The 22,065-nt window shown below is 37.8% G+C and overlaps 1 protein-coding gene across 1 annotated transcript in view; it reads right to left on the reverse strand.

Annotated features, from left to right (window-relative positions):
- LOC135935988 (uncharacterized) overlaps positions 1-17,407 on the reverse strand; it is a 70,673-nt gene extending 53,266 nt beyond the window's left edge. The window contains exon 1 of the mRNA XM_065478644.1: positions 17,077-17,407. Coding sequence (XP_065334716.1) covers positions 17,077-17,083 — 7 coding nt within the window. The 5' untranslated portion in view covers positions 17,084-17,407. The remainder of the gene's footprint in view (positions 1-17,076) is intronic.
- Between the last annotated feature and the right edge of the window lie 4,658 nt (positions 17,408-22,065).

Raw genomic sequence — 22,065 nt, forward strand, 5'->3', positions numbered from 1 at the left:
AAAAAACAAATGAGGATTGATGAAAAAATACATTTTCCTAAAAACAATTCCGTCATTGAATTTAAGGTTACATAATATGCAAAAGCATCCATTAATATTTTGGTCTGTTAAATTTAGGCTCAACTTTATGGGCCAGCAGTGCAACTTTGCCCACAACCAAAACCAAAATATCACAAATTAATTAAAAAAAAAATAAATAAAAGGAAAGGTTTGTTCTGCAGTGAGAAATCATCAGATCTTCAATCGTCTGTTTAAACGCTCTTGGGTCTGTCCTGGCTTAATTATAAATATATAAATTACGTTGCTATACCTAGGTCAATTTCGGCTTATTTAACTCAATTCTTAAAATTACGAATTGGCAATGAGGATTTACATATCTCCAAACAAGATTTAAAAGCAGTTTGTTATTTTCTTTGTTCTTCCACAGAGGAGAAGTTTTTTATTCTCTCCAGGAGAATTTCTCCGTCATTCCAGTCGCAGTTTGGAAAGCAATTCACGTAAAAGCACTCGAAGGGCAGCGCGGCGGTGCAAGAGTTGGCGACGGCCGAAAAAAAAATTGGACCGCGATCATTGACTCGTGCGATTCTCCGTCTGTCTGCAGCGGCGGAGTGTTTTGCTGGTGATTGGCGTCGATAGGATGCGCTGTCAAAACGCCAGCAACAACCGTGAATGTGCACACTCAGCATCGCTCATCCGCGCCGCATCCGCGCGTTGGTTGGCAAGGAAAAAAAGGTTCTGCTGCGGCGACGACGGACGAAATGGAAAGTGCCGGCCGGTCGGGGGAGCACAAAGAAAGGCGCATGATAAAATCGAGTGCGATTACTATTGCAGTGTCGCCCGAGGCCACTTTCATTATCTAACTGCCGAGTTATTGTTATTCCGAATGGCTTTGTCCGCCCGCCGCCGCCGTCATCGATGCAAACACGCAGGGACGAGTGCCAAAAAAGATTTCAGCCTTTCCATGCAGTTTGTTGGCAAATTCCTCACGGTCTTTGGCTGCAATGCTCGTCATTTTCCATTTGATATCGTTTTGTGAAAGCTTTTTATATGAATCCATTTTTATTGGCAACGTAACTGCTTGGACTCTGCTAGAAAATGTGCAATAATGACCGTTTCTTGGAAGATACAGCGAACAAACTGTCACGTGAAGCAATCACCTCGTATCCTAGTTGAAAATCGGTCTTATTTCTGTCATCCCTCTTTCTAACCTGGTCATTATTTCCACATAAAGCAGCTGGACAGGCGCCAAACGGCATTTCTCGATATAAATCAATTATGAGATTTGAAAGTTTTTTTACAAACTTTGATTTTTAGATTATAATAATTAATCCTTTATTCTCTTACAATTAAATGCATTTGTAATATTTTTTATCCTTAATCTTGTTAAACATATAAATAATAACGTGTTTTGAGCATCCTAAAATTGCACGATTTGTGTTCTAAAAAAACAAAGTTTTTTTCAGATTTTGATTCAAACTAAAATTCCAATTTGTAAAAATGAAAAAAAAATCAATTTCGTTGATATTATCCAGAGTAAGATTAATTGTATTAAATGCGAATAATTTATTTTCCAAGTTCCAAGATTGAACGGTAATTATTAAAAATTAAAAATAATGGTGATGAGGCCTAGGATTGGCCAAAATTACAATGCAAACCAGTTATTGACCAAATATTTTGCTCCTTATTTTGCATTTAATATTTAGATAATTCCGTTTAGAGATTTTTCCTCAATTTTAGGATACCAAATTATGCTACACGTCTAGTCTTTAATCCACAAACTCTTTTGGAGATGAAATTTGAATTTTTAAATAATTTCAAGCATTTTTTTACATTTGAGCTGTGAGAACAACATTGCACCAAATTGTTAGATTTATTTCAAAACTAATCGACCGATAGCAAAAAGTTCTGACCTTAATCTATAAATTTATTTTCCTGTTTAACAGTATAAAAAAATACAGATTAAGGGTCTACATTTCACGGCCCTAAAAATGACTTTCAAGTTTTTCCTCCCAGTATAAGAGCTCACATTTAGGACTCAAGATGCTCGTTTTGCCTCTTTTCTCTGCAGGTTTTTGCCGGGCGAGAGCAGCAAGCAGCTTTTCATCCCCGGCCGCGAGCGTGGCTCATTTCATCCTCGCCACATCCATTTGAACGCCATTATAGACGGTCGTCTGGTGATCCAGATTTTTTGTCGGCCGGCTAGCATTCATCTCGCGACGCAGAAGGATGCCACGGTTTCCGCGAAATTATAGCTGCCGCGCCGCTGAGCGACTTTTGATGGCACAAACAATCCCAATGGATTGCTGACGCGGAATTGAGTCGAAATATTTACGCCAGGAAAAGGCAAACACAGGAGTTTGCGCCCGGCAAACACGCAGCCCCTCCTTCTGATCGAAAATTATGGCGGCACAATATTTAATACAACAGCCCGTCCTTTCGCAATCCGATGCAAAAAGGAATATAATAATATATACTCTCTCAAGCCATTTTTCATGCGAGCTGTATCCGGCTGGGAGAGAGAAGCGCATAAATTTCTTTCTCCTCTCCTTCTGTGTGCACAAGAGGTCAAATGAGCCGTTCGCTTTTCGCCTGTGCACTTAATTCGAGACGCCTCCAGAGGCTCATTTTAAAAAAGAGTAAAACCAAACTCACACATATACAACAAAGCCACGGGGACAAAACCGAGGCATTTTCTGCTCCCTTTAATACGAATAATTCCGGGATATTTTATAAGCTCTTTTTCCGGAAGATTAACTTTTGGAGTCGTATGTCCTCTTTTTCAAGCCAAAGGTCACAGAAAGCGTGAAAGATTAGACTCCTGGACCAGCTGTGATTCAAAGAGTGTGCCAAAAAGGATATTTATTGCTCAGATCACCCGATTTCTTTTTTAAGATAGAAAATTTTCAAAATAAAACAGTTATTTTTATCATTTTTTGCTTAACTTTATGAATAGGATCTTCTTACGAGCTGTTAATGACAATTTTTTGTTCAATTTATTCATTCTGAAGATTTCTGCTTTGTGTTTTAATGCACTCAAAGTTTGTTGTGGATTTTAGACCAAAATAATCTTTATATTTTAGTAGTTTGTAAGTCATACTCGCAAACAAAATGGTCTTTGGCAGTATTTTAGGAAAATTTACCGTTTGATCCAGTCGTGGAATCGAGTCATGGGAAAAATACGTTTCATGTTTTATATTTTTTTAAATTAAAATACGATTTAAAAGATATATATTTCAAAGAACTTGATTTAAACAAGCGTTCAATTAATTAGATGTTTTACATACATGTATTCTTAAATTCATCAATAAAAAATTGTACACTCTAATATAGTTTTCCAAGCCTCAGTGAAAAATTGGACTTTTTTTATTCTGTAGATTTTACTTCTTCATTTCTTTCAACGGAACTCGCTCTTGTAAGATAAAGCAACTTCTATTTTTATCCCGCTTCACCAATCGATCTCAAATCGAGCATTGCAGGTTTTCATCCTGATGGTTGTATCAGTTTTCCGAATGGAGTCTGCGTTCATTAATTTCCCGGCGCGACGCAGACGCAAAAAAATTGTCGGATGTAAAGCTGTCTTTGGGTTTTTGGCAGCAAATCGGCGGGTGGGCGGGCGGGCGAGACCATTAATTCGCGGCGGTCGCACCTTATCTGCGCGAACTCTTTTTGGCCGCCACCGCAGCACCACCGTACGTCTGCTGCCGATGGAGCAATAAATTGAATTTTGCATCGCACACACACACACACAGGGCTTCGGAAAGCGATTTCGCCGACTTCAATCATGCAGGCACGTCGAGCAAGTTTTGATAACATATCCCGTCAAGTGGCTTTTGGGATAATGTAATTTCACACCGCACACGGAAAAGGTTTAGACGCACGGATCTCCTTTTCTGCGAAGCCCTATAAAAGGACCGATCCTTTTTATCTTATCTATCGCAATGTATGAGCTATTTTGACGTTCTGACGATTTGATTCCCGCTAATTGCCTCATCGCTCGTGTTTGTAAATGGGTGTTAAATGTCGCGGGAGCCGAGATGGAGATTAATTATCCCATCCGCGTGCCGCCGGTACTGGAGCAACCGCCGCCGCCGTGTGTGTGTGTCGACATCGCATCAAAATTTCAGGATCGCTCGACTAAACTGACTGAGTGATTCGAGTTAGCTGCCGCGCAAGAGCGAAAAGTGAAAATCTCGCTGCCTCATCATTAGTGCCATCAACGGCCCAGAGACATCAAGATGCCGCTTTGTAGGTCGACGCCAACTCTTGTCAGTAAAACTTGGAAGTCATTCCGCACCTTTGTTATCCCACACACCTTACGCAACCTAATCGATATTTAATTAATTAGAATTTTTTATGAATCAAATTAAATTATCATCTTTCTCCTATTGGACGTAAAGAATGACTTTTTTACTGATTGTGAATATAATTCTGATTCAATTTATTTAGCTGTCAAATTACCTGACGCTAGGTTAAAGGGTCGAGTTAAACACCTTGGTTTAAGAGCTTTTTGTCGCTAAGCATTTTGTCAGCGGAGGCCAGATGTGCGATAAAATTGGTTCGCACTGCGCAGATCCAAGATGATGTCTGAATGTAGGAAACAAAAAGCTCTCTTTGGATTCCCGTACGAGTGTCAAGAGTTTGTTTTTACGATCCAAAAGACACAGTTAGTTAAGAGTAATGCAAATTATGTCACAATATCGACCAAAACTTGGTTCCTTTCGCGCATTTCCACGTGACTGTTTTTTCCCGCCATATTCCACCGGCATCGCACGAATCTGGTCCCCGCTGGGCAACAGTATCATATTGAAAACATTTTTGTCTGACCGTTAAATCCTGAGAATAATTTATGATGCATTTAAAATAAAACATTAGGTTTAAAGTTACAGTAATCTGCATTTAAAAATTTATAGTCTATTCATGAGAGGCACTGTACCAGAACTTTTGACAAAACACTCATTAGGTAATAAAAAAGCATATCCCATGCATGCATGACTTAATGGAAAGTGTGAATTTTGCGGAAATTTGCGTGCATGCAAATAACAAAGCAAAAAAAAAGGATGCTTATCACTTTCCGCTCCCTAATTGTGCTCACAAAAGCGGCAATTATGTGTCGCACGCAAAAGCAGGGACGCATGACAGCTGCAGAGTGTCTCTCGTAACAGATTTCTCCTCGTTTTTGGCGGCATAAAAAAATGCCGCTTAAGCAGCCGTGTTGCCAGCCAGCGCAGCAAAAAAAGATTGGGATTCAGCATGGCGCTGCTATGGAATTTTAATTATCTTCTGCAAAAGCGTTCTCTTGTTTTTTTTGAAATCGAAAATTATTTTAAATAACAGACGAGGCCAGCCCACGCGCTGCTGCTGGATTCGATTTTTAATAGAAAACCAACAAAAGGGAATAAATATACTCCATTGAAAATGCTTTTCATTTCGAAATGCCGCAGGATAATTAATTGCTCTCCCTGTTTCATCAGCGTCAAATCAAATTTCCACATTTATTGTTAAACACTTCTGTGCAAATTTCACAAGGGCTACAATTTCATCATTCTCTCTGGGGGTGGTTTCTTTTTTAAATACAGGAGTGCAATTTTGTTGAAACAAAAAGTGTATTTAAATACGTACCAATCATTTTTTATTCGACATAGCACATTCATTCATAATTAAAAATAGGGAATTTAGACAAAAAAATATTTATTTTAACAAAAATATAAAATTTATTGAAACTCTGCAATAATAAGAGTTAGAGCTGATGAAATCCAGGAACCAGGAGATTTTTTTTCTGTAAAAAAATTATTATTCCCGATAAATTATTTTTGCACAGGGCCCAAAGGGCTACAGAGAGAATTTACCATCCTTTATTCTCCCCTGCACTAATCGGATTTTATTTTCATCAAGACAAGTTTATTGCGGCCCGATTTTATTACCGCTCTGATCCGAACGAATGGACCCTGCAGTAGCGGAAAGACGGACTAATGACATTGAACGATTATCCGCTCCTTTTCTGATCAATTACGCGCTCAGCACAACAAACGTCGCTGCTTAATGGCACTGTTATTCGCACGTGCGTATAGCTGCCTGCCTGCCAGCCTGCACGCACCTGCTAAACCCATAATCGCAACTGTTGAAGAAAGGAAATCGCATTGCGCAATGACCGACGCGGTACAGGTCGGTTGCTCGCACCGACAGGCTCATCTCGATATAATCGGCCGTTTTGCCGCAATTAACAGCCGCGTTGTTTCGGATAACGGAATCGTAATGGATTCGCACTGAAATTGGATTGTGTCAAAACTAATCCTCATGAAAAGGGTTGTCGCTTGTAATTGGTTTTCGGCCGACATTCATGCTGGTACGCATTTAATCCTATTTTGCTCTCTCTTTGGATGGACAGCCAGAAAGCGAAAATTTTAATTTGTTTGGTAAAACAGCGTCTTGATTTTAGGAGGAAAAATATTCAATCGTCCTGGTATGTAATAAAGCGGTTTCTCGAAAAAAATTCAATTTTTATTAGCCAAAATAGTGACGTCAAACATTTTTATTTACGACCGTTATTCCCATTAATCCGATTGCATATGAACCAGTGCCAATTAAAGAAGTGCCTTAATCTCTTATCATAACTAAGCCATGCAATTTGCCGGTGTTATTAGATCAACATCTTTCAAGTTTTATCACCTCTGCTTTTCAAGAGAATTTTTTATATTGAATTAACTCTTCAATTTTTATCATTATTTTTTTTCTTTTTGGTTTCTGAGTAATGCCAATAAAAAATTATCATTTAAAGATTTGCACAATTTGTCAGTTGATCTACACTTTTGGTCATCACAGCTTATCAAGATAATTTATGACAAATTAATGAAAGTTGACACTTTTAATTGTGTTTGTATATTGATATATTTTTTAGCACAGGTATTAAAAACAGAGATTGTAATTAGCTTTAATTTGAGCCGTTCTTAAGCAACCTCAAGATGATCTGATTCTAGAGGTGTACTTTTTATGCTTCGTTTTCTCAGAAAACCATGTGTTAGGGACCATTATTATACATACTGTTGCTCACACAACAATAAAACTTTTCATTTCCTTAAATCTTGTTTTTTACCTGGAAAACGTATGACGTTGGAATCCTTGAAATAATTTTCCCAATCTGAAATTTATGCAGGTAAAAAATTATTTTGAGTGACGCTGGTTAAAAGTATAGCATGGGATATTCCCATTATTAAAATCATTTCTTGCTATTGTAAAAATAATCTAGATCAGAAAAATTTAGCAAGGTGACCCTGATTAATCCTGTTCCTTGTCTCTTTTAAAATATCATCAGTCAAACAACATTTCATATTACAATAGGAGAATGAGAGGCCCGCCCCACCTTGAAAAAAATCATCGGATTCACTGCCATACATATAAACAGAGGTGAGAAAGGCCGAGTGTTTGCAGCGATTACAACAATAATTATCCCCGTATCAACAAGCTAAACAGCTCAAAGTTTTGCGGTTAAAAATAACGAGATATTGCAAAATCAATTAACTTTTGCTGCGCGAATGCGGAGCATTTTGCAGCGCCTGGGGTTGCTGCCTGCTAGAATGCAATTAATCGAGGCTGAATTAGTTCAATGCGAGCAGCGAGTACGAGTACTGAACGTACGTGAATCACTATAATTTGCTTCGCCCGCAGCGAGCCTCTGGCCGTGTGTTACATACAATAACAGTTAATGCGGCCGAGCGTTTATGCAACGCATTTTCGTCTGCGCTACTATTCGCCTTTTTTCCTCCTATTATTCCAGTTTAACAAGGTCCCCCTAAGCCGTAAATAGACACTGGACTTGCAAATTTGCCAGATAAACATGTTTTAAATGGTTTTTAGGTCCAAGAGAGTGGGGTTTTTGCAAGTTAAAACATGTAATTTAAATTTATTTGCTCATTAATTTTATAAAAAATTTATAATGGATGGAATTTAGCCTTGAACATCTTTTTAAGGAAGTGATAACCATTTTGAATAAAACGTTTGAAATTTATATTTGCGCAGCGCGGGCCAGATGTGCGATAAAATTGGTTCCCACTGCGCAGATCCAAGATGGCGTCTGAAAGTGGGAATAAAAAGCTCTCTTTGGATTGCCGTACGAGTGTCAAGAGTTTGTTTTTACGATCCAAAAGAAACAATTAGTACAATTAATGCAAATTATGTCTCAATATTGATGAAAACTTGGTTCTTTTCGCGCATTTTCACGTGACCGTTTTTTCTTGCCATACTCCACTGGACGCCATATCTGCGCGTCGCACGAATCTGGTCCCCGCTGTATTTGAGTTTTACTCTTCGCCTATTAAATTAAATTTTTTGGAGCAACGACAACTTTATGTCACAGCTCTCATCTTCGTTTTAGAAAGAGTAAATTTTTATTCCTATTAGCTGAATATTTCCTTTCCCATTAGTAACCGAAGTAGATCGTAAACTGCAATCAGACTTGCAGATGAGCCGGTGAAATACAAATCTAGCTGATTTTATTAAAAGCAAAATGCAAATCACCTACTTGACATTCGCGAATCCCTCCTAGCAGGCCGTAAATATAAAATTGGAAGCCCAAGCAAATAAGTTTGATCGAGAGAGCATCTGCTGCCGCCGGTCTCGTGCTGAATTCCGAATTGCGCGTCGTGTGTGCTGCTGGAAAGAGTGCGAATAACGGCCCTTGCCTAATAAGAAAGTGGTTTTTCCTTCCTGCCTGCCTGAAAGCCTGCCTGCCGATTGACAGAAAAGCTAATTCGAGATTTGCTAGTAAAACAATCCTTGACATGCATTTTCTCCAGCTGCACGCTTGCAAATAAGGATTTTGGCTGTCTTCCCATAAAATAAGAAGAGCCTACTTGTTCCGTTTCCCGGGGGAAAGTGCATTCTTTCGCGGTGATCTTCAGCCAGCCACACGCCAAGCCAACCAACCTTTTCTCGATTCACTTACACAATTTCTAACGCGGAAAAGACCATGCGAAGTTACGCATCTCTCGAAAAAAAAAATTGTTTTGCTGTTAATTCATTGTTTGCCTAAGAATTTAACAATCCTTCTAGACTGCAAAGGAAGCTATTAAATATTAATGACGCAATAATGACAGTCGCCGATTGTGAGACAAAAATTACATGGCAGCTGAGGCTACAAACGCACAAAATTAGAGAAATCACACAGCCCGGAGGCAATGATTAATCGAAACCGCGCATCATCGAAACACAAAAAAAGATCCAACACTATAGTCTTGCCGAACGACAGCATGAAGAGTGTTAATTGTAATTTACATTAGCTGCGTGAGAACGAAGAAAGCGATTGCGGCGCTACGATAATTACGCGCACGCCAAAGGTCAAACCCTTTTTTGTTTCTCGTCAGAACAAATACGTGTAATTATATAGCATCATTGGAGTGATTCTCAAGATAGAAAATTGTTATTTAACTTTAATCTCTTACGTGATTTATGCCCCGTTTTTTTCAGTTTTTCTCATTTCTTTCAGCATTTGGACGAGTCACACACGTGTCTGCCGTTCCAGAACGTTGGCCGCTTGCTCGGCCGGCATTAGCATTTCGCTCGCAAGGCGCGGGCAATCTCGGAAAACCATTGCAGTAGTTTTGATGTAACGGCCAGCGAGTTTCGCAATTTCGCCACGTTTAATTGTGCTGTACTGCAGATAAGAGGAGTTTCCCATTTCAGATAATCCGACAATACAAGCTGAATTTATTCCAGGCCTTGGCGAGAGACGGGAATTTCTAGCTTTGAAACGATGAGGATTTGCCAAATGAGATTGAAATAGGAAAAATGAATGCTTTTATATTTCTGCTGCGGAAAGCTGAGATTTTTTTATAGTTAAAAGTGGCATATAAGTAAATTTTAAAATAAGTAAAAGAGATACAGATTACAGAAAATACAAAATACGCACAACATGCGTAATTATGTGTATTTCATCTTAATTATTAAAATAAAAAATAAGTCAAATTTATCTAACAATAAATTTATTATAAAATGTTGTGAGCAAATATTAAATAACAAATTTTTAATCACAATAAAATACATTTAAATTCAACTTTTTAATTTAAAAATATTTTTATAATTATAATATAAATTTCATTAAAATTAATTAAAAACTCTTTGGTAAACTAAAAAAATAGCTAACCATTTGTACTCTTGTGAAACTGCAATCAGAAGAGAACATAATTATATTTTTGGTCCTTTCTTATTTCTCATGTTAGAAGAAACATAATTTTATGGATTAAAATTTCTCAGAGGGTATTTTATAAATATTAATTTGTGAGGGAGAGTTGAATTACACAGGGAGGGAGACGATTTCGTCTTTTCCTCTTTTCGATTGTCGCCCAGCGATGAGAAGTCAGACGTTTTCGATTGATCGCCGGTTCAGAATTCTATTCATATTTTTTTGTACCAAGCTAAGCCATTCGACAATTTAAACTACGTGATTTGCGACTAACATATTTTTTTGTTGCTGTGATGAATTTTGGTAATACAGGTGAACGTAGTTTAATTAATTCATTCATTTTGGCATTTACAGCAAGAATATTTGATTACGTTGCAATAACTTCTGATTTTGATTGACTATAATAGTTGATTTGTTGTTGAACTCAAATAATACATAAATACTCTTCCATTAGTTTCCAATTCCAATCTCTCTAATGGATTCTTGAATTATAAATAACCTTTTGCAACCGCGTCTGGATCGGCTGCAGCCATCATTCACTTTCGCATAACACAAACACACACACGTGCAGTGTCTTTCTGTTAAAATCGGCCACTCCCTTTCACTGCACTCTGATAATAATGAGTAACCCACTTTGATCGCTCCCTTAAACCTTTCTAAAAAAATAATGATATCTCTGATATCACGGTCACTTTTCAGTTTGTGGTCGAAATAATTACAGAAACTCTATCTCCAACATTTCATCTCTCTTTTCCTTCCAATCCTTTTTACAGCTTAATTAAATGGACTACTTTCTCGGAAAAAAAGAAGAGGCTTTGGCTTTCATTAAAAATCCATTTCTCAGTTACCAGTTACTTTCCCATCTAATCGAGGGTTCATCAATTCATTTTATATTCAAGACCGCTCGAGCGAGCTTTAGCCCGAATCGACATTCATCATTCTCGGTAATTGGAACATTTTCCCCCGCAAAAAACTGATCATTTCGGCTACTGAAAAATGTATATTCGCAATCATGGCGGCATAAAGAGCTCGGTGGAGCGTGAAATGCAATTTGGGTCTGCAACTCGCCCTGAATCAGACAGTGAAAAAGAAGGAGCAATTTTCTCTGGTGCCGGGAAAACGAGCGTTTGCCTCATCTCGGCCACCATTTTTGACGTAATATATCCCGTTTCAATCTGCCCGGCCGACGCCGTGCCCCCGTATACACTCGCTCTAAAGGGCCACCACCCACCGCCTAAACTGCAAAAGTCAGGGAAATTGAGTTTTGGAGGGGAAAATACGAAAAAATGCCAAGGCGAAAAGGATTTTATATTGTACGCCTGAAATATACATAACGCAATCTTTGTCATTTTTTACTTGAAAATCATAGCAAAATAAATTTAAATATAATTCGGTCACAATCTAAAATTATATGCCGAATTTTTATAAATTAAATTTTAAAACTTGATTCAGTACATTTCATTAGCTTTATTTCTTTTTTCCAACGTTTGACCATCGCAAAATAAAGACAAATGGCGGCTACCCACGCCTGGGAAAGACGATCAGAATTTATGAGCGCTAAAAGAAGGAGAAATGCATTGCAGGAGTTGCAGCGGGCGCATTGCACACGACATCAAGCGCTTTCCTTGAGAAATATGGTCGCCGTTAGTGCCATTTTTTCTTAACGATGACGGATTTTTAGCACTAAAACGTGCAAGTCTCATTTGCCATTTTTCAGCCACAAGTATATATAAGGGAAAAATAGGTCGATGTCGAAACTTTTTGTCACCAACAGAGATAACGTGCTTTATTCGAAGTTGCAAGAAATATTTCTGTGATTCGCGAGAGAAAGGTCCAGATTTGCATTGTTTTCTGAGGAAATGGAAGGTGTCTTTTGGCCCATGAAGGTTAATTTGGATCCTTGTAATGGTTATTTACATCATTTTAGATTTGAAGGTTTAATTGTGGTTGCACAAATATTTCTCGGCTAGCCATTCCAGAATTTTATAAGAATCAGGGCCATGTTATCTTACCAACAGGGGCCGGTTTGCGATCTGTGTTTGTTCCCGCCGGGCAGAAGTCAATATGGCTTCGAAATAATGGAGGCCAATCAGGAGACAGTCCAGCGGCGAATCAGAAGCGTCAAAAAAGAGAAGTGCCAACGTAATAATTTCATTCCCGCGTATTTTGTTACATTCCCATTAGCCTGATGTGCCATCTATTGGTCGATTCGCTAATTACCGGGGTAATCAGCTGGTATTAAATTAATAAGAACAAAAATTGATTGTTTTGCAGGTATTTTCACGATAAATTTTCCAAGCCTATTTCATTTTACGTTTGTATCTTCCCGCCGCAATCCACCAAACGCCATATCTGCGCGTACTGGTGGTTTCTACAAAATTCTTTCCTTTTTTTAATTTTAATTATCAAAATAAAAGAAAAAGTTGGGCTCCCTGACGGCCAACTTCAATTTTTAAAGAGCAAAAACACTAAACAAATATCAAACATATGAATCTTTCAATATGAAATAACAGACATTTTCGTGATGTTTATAAATTGAAAAAATACAAACAATCATACATTTTCCAATTATTTTTGCAACGAAAATTTTTCGGCTCAACGAATCAAATTTCTCGTTTCACGAAGAGCAGCAATTCAGGCGGTCATTTCAGATGGCAATCGAATTGGAAAAATTGTGATTTGAAAGCTGTCATTATTTCGGCCGGGGATAAATTACTTTGTCGATAGCGATTTCGGGCGTCATTTGCATTCTGGGGGAAAATGGCGGCTGGCAGCTGTTTTCCACCGATCAACCCGGCCGTTTTCATCTGGGTCAATGGGGGTTGATGCAAATCGGAATCTGCATTATTTAATATTTACAAAACGATTGAACTGCGAGCCGTGCGGATTAAATGAATAAATCAGAGAAATGGATTCGTGCATATTCATGAGCTTCTATTTGCAATACAATGCTACTCGCGCCGCCGAGCTTGTTAATTTCCAATTTCCGCGCCGACAAAAACAATCTCTGCTTGTGCCATTCAATCGCAATAATTTAAACTGCTGTGATTATCCTCTTTTCATGTTATCAGGAAACTGAGAATTCTTCAATTCCCCCTCAATAATTTTGTGAGATTAATTACTCAGGTCTACCTCTGTTAACTTTCAGGGTCTTGGTATTTATCATAGATTTAAGTAAATGTTTCTACAATTTAAAACGCCTGCATTCAAATGGAACCAAGAACATCAAATTACTATTCAAGTATTCAGTAGATTCCAAAATTGGACCATTTCCAATATAAAAAGATTTTATTTATAAATTAACTGTGTAGTGGTTGCGGAGCCGAGCTCCCACTCCTTTTTCATTTTTAGTCTAGGGTATTGTTATTAATGATTGTTAGAAATTCGTTAATGCAACAGAGAGAGAGATTTTGAATTTAAATTAGTTTTCGCCGGACACTCGAGCCAACAAGTCGCATGTTAATTGTTCCGAGCGTTTAATTGTGAAGGACCCGGCTCAATCGGGTAAATTCTTTTCTAATTTAAATTGTTCTTCAAGTCAATTCTCTTAAATTGTTAATCCTTAAGTCGAATATCATTTCTGTTTAAAGGTCTTTAAAAACAGTCACTTGGCGACTAGTTTATAAAAACAATTTGTTATGTTTTAGAATAAAAATTTTAAATATGAATAATTGTAAAAATATTTTAAAATATGAAAAAATATATTTTAAAAATAAAAATAAAGCTTATTATTTATTTTATCAGTTATGATTTTCAAGCAAAACATTTGGTAATTGTAACAGTTTTAAGATTTTTACTAAATGTAAAAGCATTATAATGAGTCTAGCAGATTTGTATAAATCAAATCAATCATGCCAATTTCATTTCTGCATTTTCTCTATTCTTTGTTAAGAGACGCTATTTACGTTTCTCATTTCAGGCAAGCATTTCCCTCATTTCACTCGGTGTCTGCGAATTGTTTTTCCAGAGTTTTGCAAACGAAAAGGCGAAAGACCCGAATCGCAAGAGCTTGCGTGGCGGCAGCTGGTGCAACGGAAGGAAGTTGGCTCGAGCAGCGAGCGGCGTTTGCATCCATTTCTTGGCGTCTCCGCCATAAAGTTGCAAGCTGTTGCCCGGCACGCTATGCCCCCGCCGCAGTCAAATATCATATGCAAAAGTTGCAATCGGTCCAATTGCATTTATGGCGGCTGCCGCAGACTCTATTGCATTTTATGCATTCAATCGCTGGATGCTTTTCCATTTTAGCGGCGTGAGTGCATTTGCAAATGCAAACACATGCAGACACAACGTTATAAATTTCCAGGCGTTTGTTTAGCAATTAAAGGCTGCATTGGCGAGACCGCACCATTTGCACACCTGCTCCTCTTTCTCTCTCGCGATGCACGTCTACTTTTTGCCTTTTGTGGAGAGAACAGGGTTTAAAAATCTCTGCTGCTTACAGTTGTTGTAAATTCCGAGACACTTGCAGTCGTTTCTGGGCCAAAACAGTCCTTCCCTTTACTCCCCGTTTAATTATCTCCGCGCAAACTTTACAAACAAAAGTTTTTGCCTTGAAGAAACATTTTAAGCGAAACCTCACAGAATAAATACTGGATTTTGAGTCGCTCTCCCTTGACTGTTAATAATAGAAAAACTATTTGGTGGTTTGCAACACGTCGTAAATCGAGAATAATGAAAATTCCGTCGCACCGCGCGTGTGTGTGCCGAGCTGAAAAATTCACTCCGCCCGCCGAGAGAGTTAGTTTTCGGCCGTTGCACTACACCCCATAAATTATTGCCGAGTCGGCCGACGTGGAACGCTGCTGGATAAATTTTGCGGTGGTTGCTCTCAAAGCCGGTAAATATTGAAAGGCGCCTTCATTCTCAGCCCGAAAAGCAACACTCTGTCGACTCCTTTGTCTAGACCACAGTTTTATATCGATTTTATCCTTTAAACTTTAAAGTGAATGGATCGTTAAATTTCGAACAAGTAGTAGTTGCGGAATTTAGCAACAATTCATCTCTACAATGAGCAATAATTAGACCAGAACCACATAACAATTGAATTTTAGATTTGTGCTGAATTTTTTAAAAATTTTAACGGTGTTTTCATGATTTGTTTGCTTGATTTCAATTCCTATTGTTGCGATATATGAATTAGTGTGCTAATTATGAGGCAAATTTTCTTCCACGTGAAATAAATCATTATTTTCAACTGGTTCGACTTTTTTTGAATAATTCTAACGGTACTCTGGACAAATTTTTATTATTTTCCCAATTTTTAGATAATATTTTAGGTAGTACGTAGGTAAAATCACTTAAAAGTGATTGATACAGGGCGAGAGTTGAAAATTATTAGATGAAATAAGCAGTTGATCGATAAAAAATGTGTTCTACAATTTTCAATATTAAAAAAGAGAGTTAAAATTAAAATGTTATCCAAAATTTACAGCTCTTTACCATGTTTTCTTGGCAGATTTCGATTCCTCTCGTTGAGATCTGTCCATCAGCGTTTTAAAGAAATTATTTGTTGTGAAATAAAATAAGATATCAAGTAAGGAGACAGTCCTCCCCAATTTGCGACCATTTTTATAAAAAATTTACAGTCAATTTTGGCTCAAACTGAATCCTAAGGGATGAGTTCATGCATTGGAAAGAAGTATTTCCAGGATTTTGCAGTAGCAATCCCCTCTGAATGAATTTTGCAGTACAGATCCACTCTGTGAATAAAAATTTAATTGTTAACACAATTTTTTATCCGGAAACAGTTTTTAAGAATGTTCAGGCCAATTTAACTAGAAAATTCGGGTGTGTTGGAAAGTGAAACAGAAGGATTGAGGTGCGTTATAGAGCGCATCACATGTGGTTTGTTCGTCGGAAAGAACCGTTTCGTGTGGCCAGCAGCGAGAAAAATGCTCTCGCGCGGTCCAAGCAGCGCCGGGAACAGGGTTTTCGCTGTGGAGGCTGGCGTCAAGGCCAACGCTGCCTGCATGAGGTCAATCCCACTACTCGCCTCCCAGCACCAGCACACACACACACACCAGAGAGAGCCAGCTAATTTCGTAGGCCTTTCCTGCCGACGACATGCCACAGGCTTTCGGCCAAAGTGGCGCCAAGAGGCTGGCAAAACGAGAAAAAATAAGGCTCCGGAATTTGCTTCGGTTACGAGTTTTCGACAGTTACTTAAGGAGATTACATAAGATTTTAATTAAACGAGCAGGATGAGTCATTTCTCAGGCTTTAAAAAATCCTTCCCAGATCCAGAGACAACGTTTTGTGAAAGGTTGATAAATTTGTAATAAAAAATCTGAACCTTTTTCAGGGTATTGAGACACTCTTTCCGGTGCTCTTTGGTCTTTCTCTTTGAACTCAGCTGGCACGGCTATAGTATTTGACTGATTTGTGTATTTATTTAGCTGTTCAAAGCAAACAAATGTCTGGAGGAAAACATGAAAGAGATAGTCCCGGCGGGAGGCAGTACGTATACGTGCTTGGGGACAATTCGATCACGCCCTTGTATAGTAAAAAGGTCTCTTTTTTCGGCAACTTTCAGCAAATAATGAGTTGACGTTGAAAAATAATAATTGTCATCGTCATATCTAGTGCGAGTCACATTAATCGGCACGACTTGCAATTAATCTTGAGGTGCAATAAAAAAATTATTTTGATTGGCCTCTAAAATATAGGTGAGGTTGATCGTACTCCTCTGATATCAAAACGTTTCGAAATTTAATTTTATTCTAGTATAAATATAATAATTTTTATTTTTAAAGTGTTTTAAAAATAATTAAATTCAACACGATGCCTGTGAAGTTTCAAATTCTTGAGAGAAACCCATCTCGAACGTCCCCCCGAAGCAGTTTCCGGGTCTCCGCGAGACAAGAAGAAGTAAATGTGTGACGACGGTTTCGTGTTTGCCTTACCTGCCATTGCGAGCGAAGGAGCGAGCGATCGGCTGATCCGTCGTACGGTGCGACGCCTGCTTCTCAGGGCAACCTGTTGTTCCCTGACGACGCGTTAAAACGCTCACGAAAACTCAGTTGTCGGACTAGAAGGGGTCGTTGGCGGGCTGCCGAAGGCCCATCGGCGGAGCAACTCGGCCACTGTCCGACGACTGATCGGCTCTGCTTTCGGCGCTTCTTCGGCGGCGGCTGCAGCAGCTGAAGCACGAATAAAGAGAGAATGGGTGTCTGTGAGCGCCTGGCCGAGAGCACTGCACGCAACGAGACGCGACTGCCGACTGGCGAGGCCGCGAGACTGCTGGCGCCGCTGCGAGATGTGTGTGCTGTGTGCGCGCCCTCTCTCGCGTCTCGCTTCAGCCGTGCTCCACTCCAACTGATCGCAGCACGCAGCCTCCCCCGACCGATGTGCGTTCCTTGTCTCTGCGCCGTGTTATAATTATTTCAAATGGATTTTTTTATTTAAAAATGGTGTCAGGGAAACTTGTTGGAAAATATATATGAAGCTTGACAGAAGTGGTTGCGAAATAGTGGTTGGGCAACAACAGCGCAGGGTTGAGCTTCCCGATCGATTATCCAATATATTTTCTTTGAACTGTCACATTTATCAACATGTGTCATATTTCAAATGTATGTTTATTATCGAATGAAGTTAATCAGGCAGAATTAAGCAGAACTAAAATGTCATTTTTTACTGATTGTGAATGCTTTATTGCGTCCAGATGCTATATACTTTATCACGCACTGCCAGTCTGTTTTTTGGCTAATGCAGATCGCAACTATATACAATTTCAACCCTACATTTTATTTCCATCTAGTAAATTCACTATAATTAACTAAAAATATTTTTCGATTATTTTTAAAAATGTATCTTCCACCGACCATGCAGGTTTTTTTCAATCGGCAAAGTCTCTATAAAAAAGAGAACGTGAGTACTCCAGCGGGGGCCAGATTCATGCGACGCGCGCAGATATGGCGTCCGGTGGAGCATGGCGCGAAAAAACGGTCATGTGAAAATGCGCGAATGGTCAATATTGTGACATAATTTGCATTACTTGTACTAATTGTGTCTTTTGGATCGTAAAAACAAACTCTTGACACTCGTGTGGCAATCCAAAGAGAGCATTTTGTTTCCCACATTCAGACGTCATCTTTAATCTGCGCAGTACGAACCAATTTTATCGCACATCTGGGCCCCGCTGTTTTTAGGCAAATGCAGATGACGCGACTACCATTTTGTACAATACCTTTGTTAAGTTTTAAATTATAGTTAAAAGGGCAGATGGTCAAAATACCTTCATTAAAAAATAAATGCAAATACCTCCTATGCATAAAGCGAGCTGCCTTAATTTAAACTCAAATTAGAAATTTCAATTCCTGCATTTATTTTCACCTTGAAACTTCACTAAAATTAATTTAAAAAATTGTATGTATCATCATCCACCGATTATGCGGTTTTTTCAGTCAGAAAAACCTTTATGAAAAAAATAAAACGTGAATTCACTCAGTTGCTAGTTGAATTTATAGAGTACAAAAGATGAAAACTTTGAAACTATTATATTTGACAAAGCCCATAGAAGTAAAATTGTAAGCGTGAAAATAATCCTTCATTGTTAGATGACTCTGTTTTTGCATCAAAATATAGTATGGTTTTAGATAGCCTAGCTGCTGTTTATGCAGATTTTTATTTACAAATTTTTTCCTTCTTTGCAATACCGTTGAGCGTGCGTCAGGTAACTTATGCACGCTGGGAAGTCTGCAAAAAGCGTCGAGTATATAAAATCGTCTGCAATTCATCTATTGTCAGCTGAAAATTAACCCGTTTCCGTTTCGCCACGTACGTGTGAATTTGTTTCAAATCTGAAATGATATATCTCCCACATATCCGTTTCGATGCATGCGCACAAGAAAATGATTTATTCACCTAAAAATCGAATTTATTTCTCATGCATATTAAAAAAGAAGAAGCAATGTTATTTTGGGACGGAACAATATTTGAAATTGTGGCCCTGGACGATCCGCAAATATCCAGCAGCGGGAATTACACGAATTTCCACGTCGAGTTAAAGCGAAATATAGACGACAAATTGCTCCCCGATGTGAAATTACGCCATAATGAGTTCAGCGGGTCGAAATTTCGGTATTAATTGGATCAAAACATCAAAAGGCTGGAGGCGTGCGATATTGTAACGAAATTGGGTGAAATATTCATGAGTGGGGATATGAAGTGCGCGCGGCGTTACTTTAGCACAATAATTTGCGGCTCATGTGTTCTGTAAATTATACAACATAATGCGGTATTTGGGCCGATGCTAAAGCTCCCTCGGGCCGAATTCGCAAGATGAGATAAACGAGAGTCAATAGTTTACATTGTAATTTGATCAAAAGAATAATCCTTCGACCGTTATAATATGATAATTAGTGAGCAAAGTTTGTTGAGGAATCAACGACCTTGGGAGCAGGAGAGGAAAATAAGGAATGCCGGAGGTGACTCACAGAGTAGCTCCTTTTTTATTATTTAGTCTCGACTTTCCTGCTATGTGCGCATCGATCGTCAATTTTTTTATCTGCGTCAGGTTGCCACATTTCTCAGGTTGTGAATTTTTTTAGCTTCCAATCAATCAAGAAGGAAGCATTCAATGTTAAGCCTTTCGGTTTGTGAAATGACGGAAACCTGTGAAAAACTCAAATTTTTTTGCTATCGTGTGTAAGGTGAATTTTTCAGGGGAGATTTTCCCAGCTTAAAATATTTTTTTATAGCCTGAAAACCTTTAATTTTAAACGAAAATAAAAAATCATAACAAAATTCTTTAGACCTACAGAATAGTTTAAATTTTTGCGGCAAATAATAACAAAATATTTTACAACCACGAATATTATGTCGTATTTTTCAATTCAATACATAATAGAGTTCTTTCCTAACCAATTACAATCATCTGACCTCTTTTAATTGCAAATAAAAAAGAGTTCATCCTTAAATAATTTTAAGGGTTTAAGAAGCGAAAATAAAAATTCAATCATTTCACCATTTTAGGGTAAACCAATTTTTGTAGAAAAAATCAGTTCCTACTGTTAAAAACCCTTATTGATATATAATTAAAAATTTAACATTTTAAACCAACTAAAAAAATATTGAGAAAAGCAGGTGATTTAAAAAAATGATTTTTTATTACATCTGGTAACTGTGAATTAATTAAATAAATTATGATAAACTTAAACAAAACATTTAAAACCGTCAAAACCCAAAACCCGACTATATTATCTCTTATAACAGTCCATGAAAATCGTTATTTTTGCTGGAAAAAAATACACAGTTCTGTACACATTTTTTGCAAAATATCTTGGATTTAGTTTCGGTCCATTTGCAGATATACGGCTCATTAGAGCGAAAGCGCGCCGCTTTTCGCGTGTTTTCCATAATTTTGCATAATGCAATTTGAAATTCAGCGAAAATGCGGTGTGCCAAATGCGCGCTGCCTGCAGCTCTCCCGAGGCAAATCCTTTCAGCTCTACTCTCTATGTCTGTGTGTCGCAGGGGAAATAGCGAGTGTAGGAAAAAAATGATACGCTTTTGCGCGCATGCAAGCATAGTATTTTTTTTTGTGTGTTTGCATGTGCGAAAAAGTAAACACAAGCACAAACACATACTCGCTGAAAATAGCGCCACTGAAGCGAGCGCACGTCGCTGTTTGTGTGTTGAGTTTTGTCGTGCATACAAAAATTGCTGCACGAGAGTTAATTTTTATTCTCAGTGCTGCACACACGGGCTATATAGTGTATTTATCCTTACTGTATACAGCAGCAACATACGCGCTTGCGGGAATTGAGGGAAAACAATAGATAAATAAAATGCTTATACTGTGGCTATTTAAAATGCAGTGAATTACAAATCTATGTAGGTTTATTCCAGAACTAAACATACGATTTACAGGATATAATTTAGACATTTAATGCCTGCAATTTTTAATTTTATTTATTGTTTTTCCATTTCGATTTATTGGTATGTTGTTTGGAACTCAAAGGTTTCGTAATCACCAGGCTACACAAGCAAAATATGGTCATTAGGGTGATCCTGGTAAAAACGGGCCCGCTGGAGTTCACAGAATCATGAATTTCTCGGGTAGTAATCAAGCTATAGTCATAAAATTTGCACCAAATGATACCTAATTAGACGGCCAGAAACTTTTACTCTAGAAAAAAATTTAATTTTGTGTCATTTATTTTCAGTTTATTAATTCGGCTATCCTCGAGAAGGGCAAGATTTGCACACTTTTGGATCGGCCAAATTAAGAGCATATACAATTTGAATCAAATTTGAGCACCTTAAGGGTATACTCACGGACGAAATTGTTCGAACATCATTATGTTTCTTGAGACAAAGGGTTAAATTTCATATATTTTGAAAAGTTTCGATAGCTATTAAATATTCAATAAAAGAAGCACGTTTCTTTGATATAAATTAAAACCCCGCACGCGTTGACATATTTTAATTACATTAAATCAGGAATGTCCTAATTTTCCCAAAATCCAAAGGTGAAAATGTTTCAATAACAAAAACGTAAATATGCTTCACAGAATAATTCAAATAATTTTATTTTTCCTTTTTATTTGAAAAATTATCAAACTAATAAGGAAATTGAATTTATTGGATTTTTTGGCGCTGCTGGTCATAGTATTTTAATGGTTGTGGTCTCATTTTTTTAATAATCATCGTAAAGCGGATCAACGGATGAATAGGACGTGAAGGATAAAAATAGTAAAAATAATTTTCAAAGCGCTAATTTCTATTTTCTTTCAGCAGAGTGGTTTTGGATTTTTTCCTGAGCAACAGGAAAAATTAAAATAATTAGTAGTTCATTCTACGAAATTTTATCCCGACGCAGAATAAAGATTAAAATATTAATCTGCTGCATGATAACATTTCCGAGAGCCGCAAACTGCGGTTTTATAATT

The sequence above is a fragment of the Cloeon dipterum genome, chromosome 2 (genome assembly GCF_949628265.1).
Source record: "Cloeon dipterum chromosome 2, ieCloDipt1.1, whole genome shotgun sequence".
Taxonomy (NCBI): domain Eukaryota; kingdom Metazoa; phylum Arthropoda; class Insecta; order Ephemeroptera; family Baetidae; genus Cloeon; species Cloeon dipterum.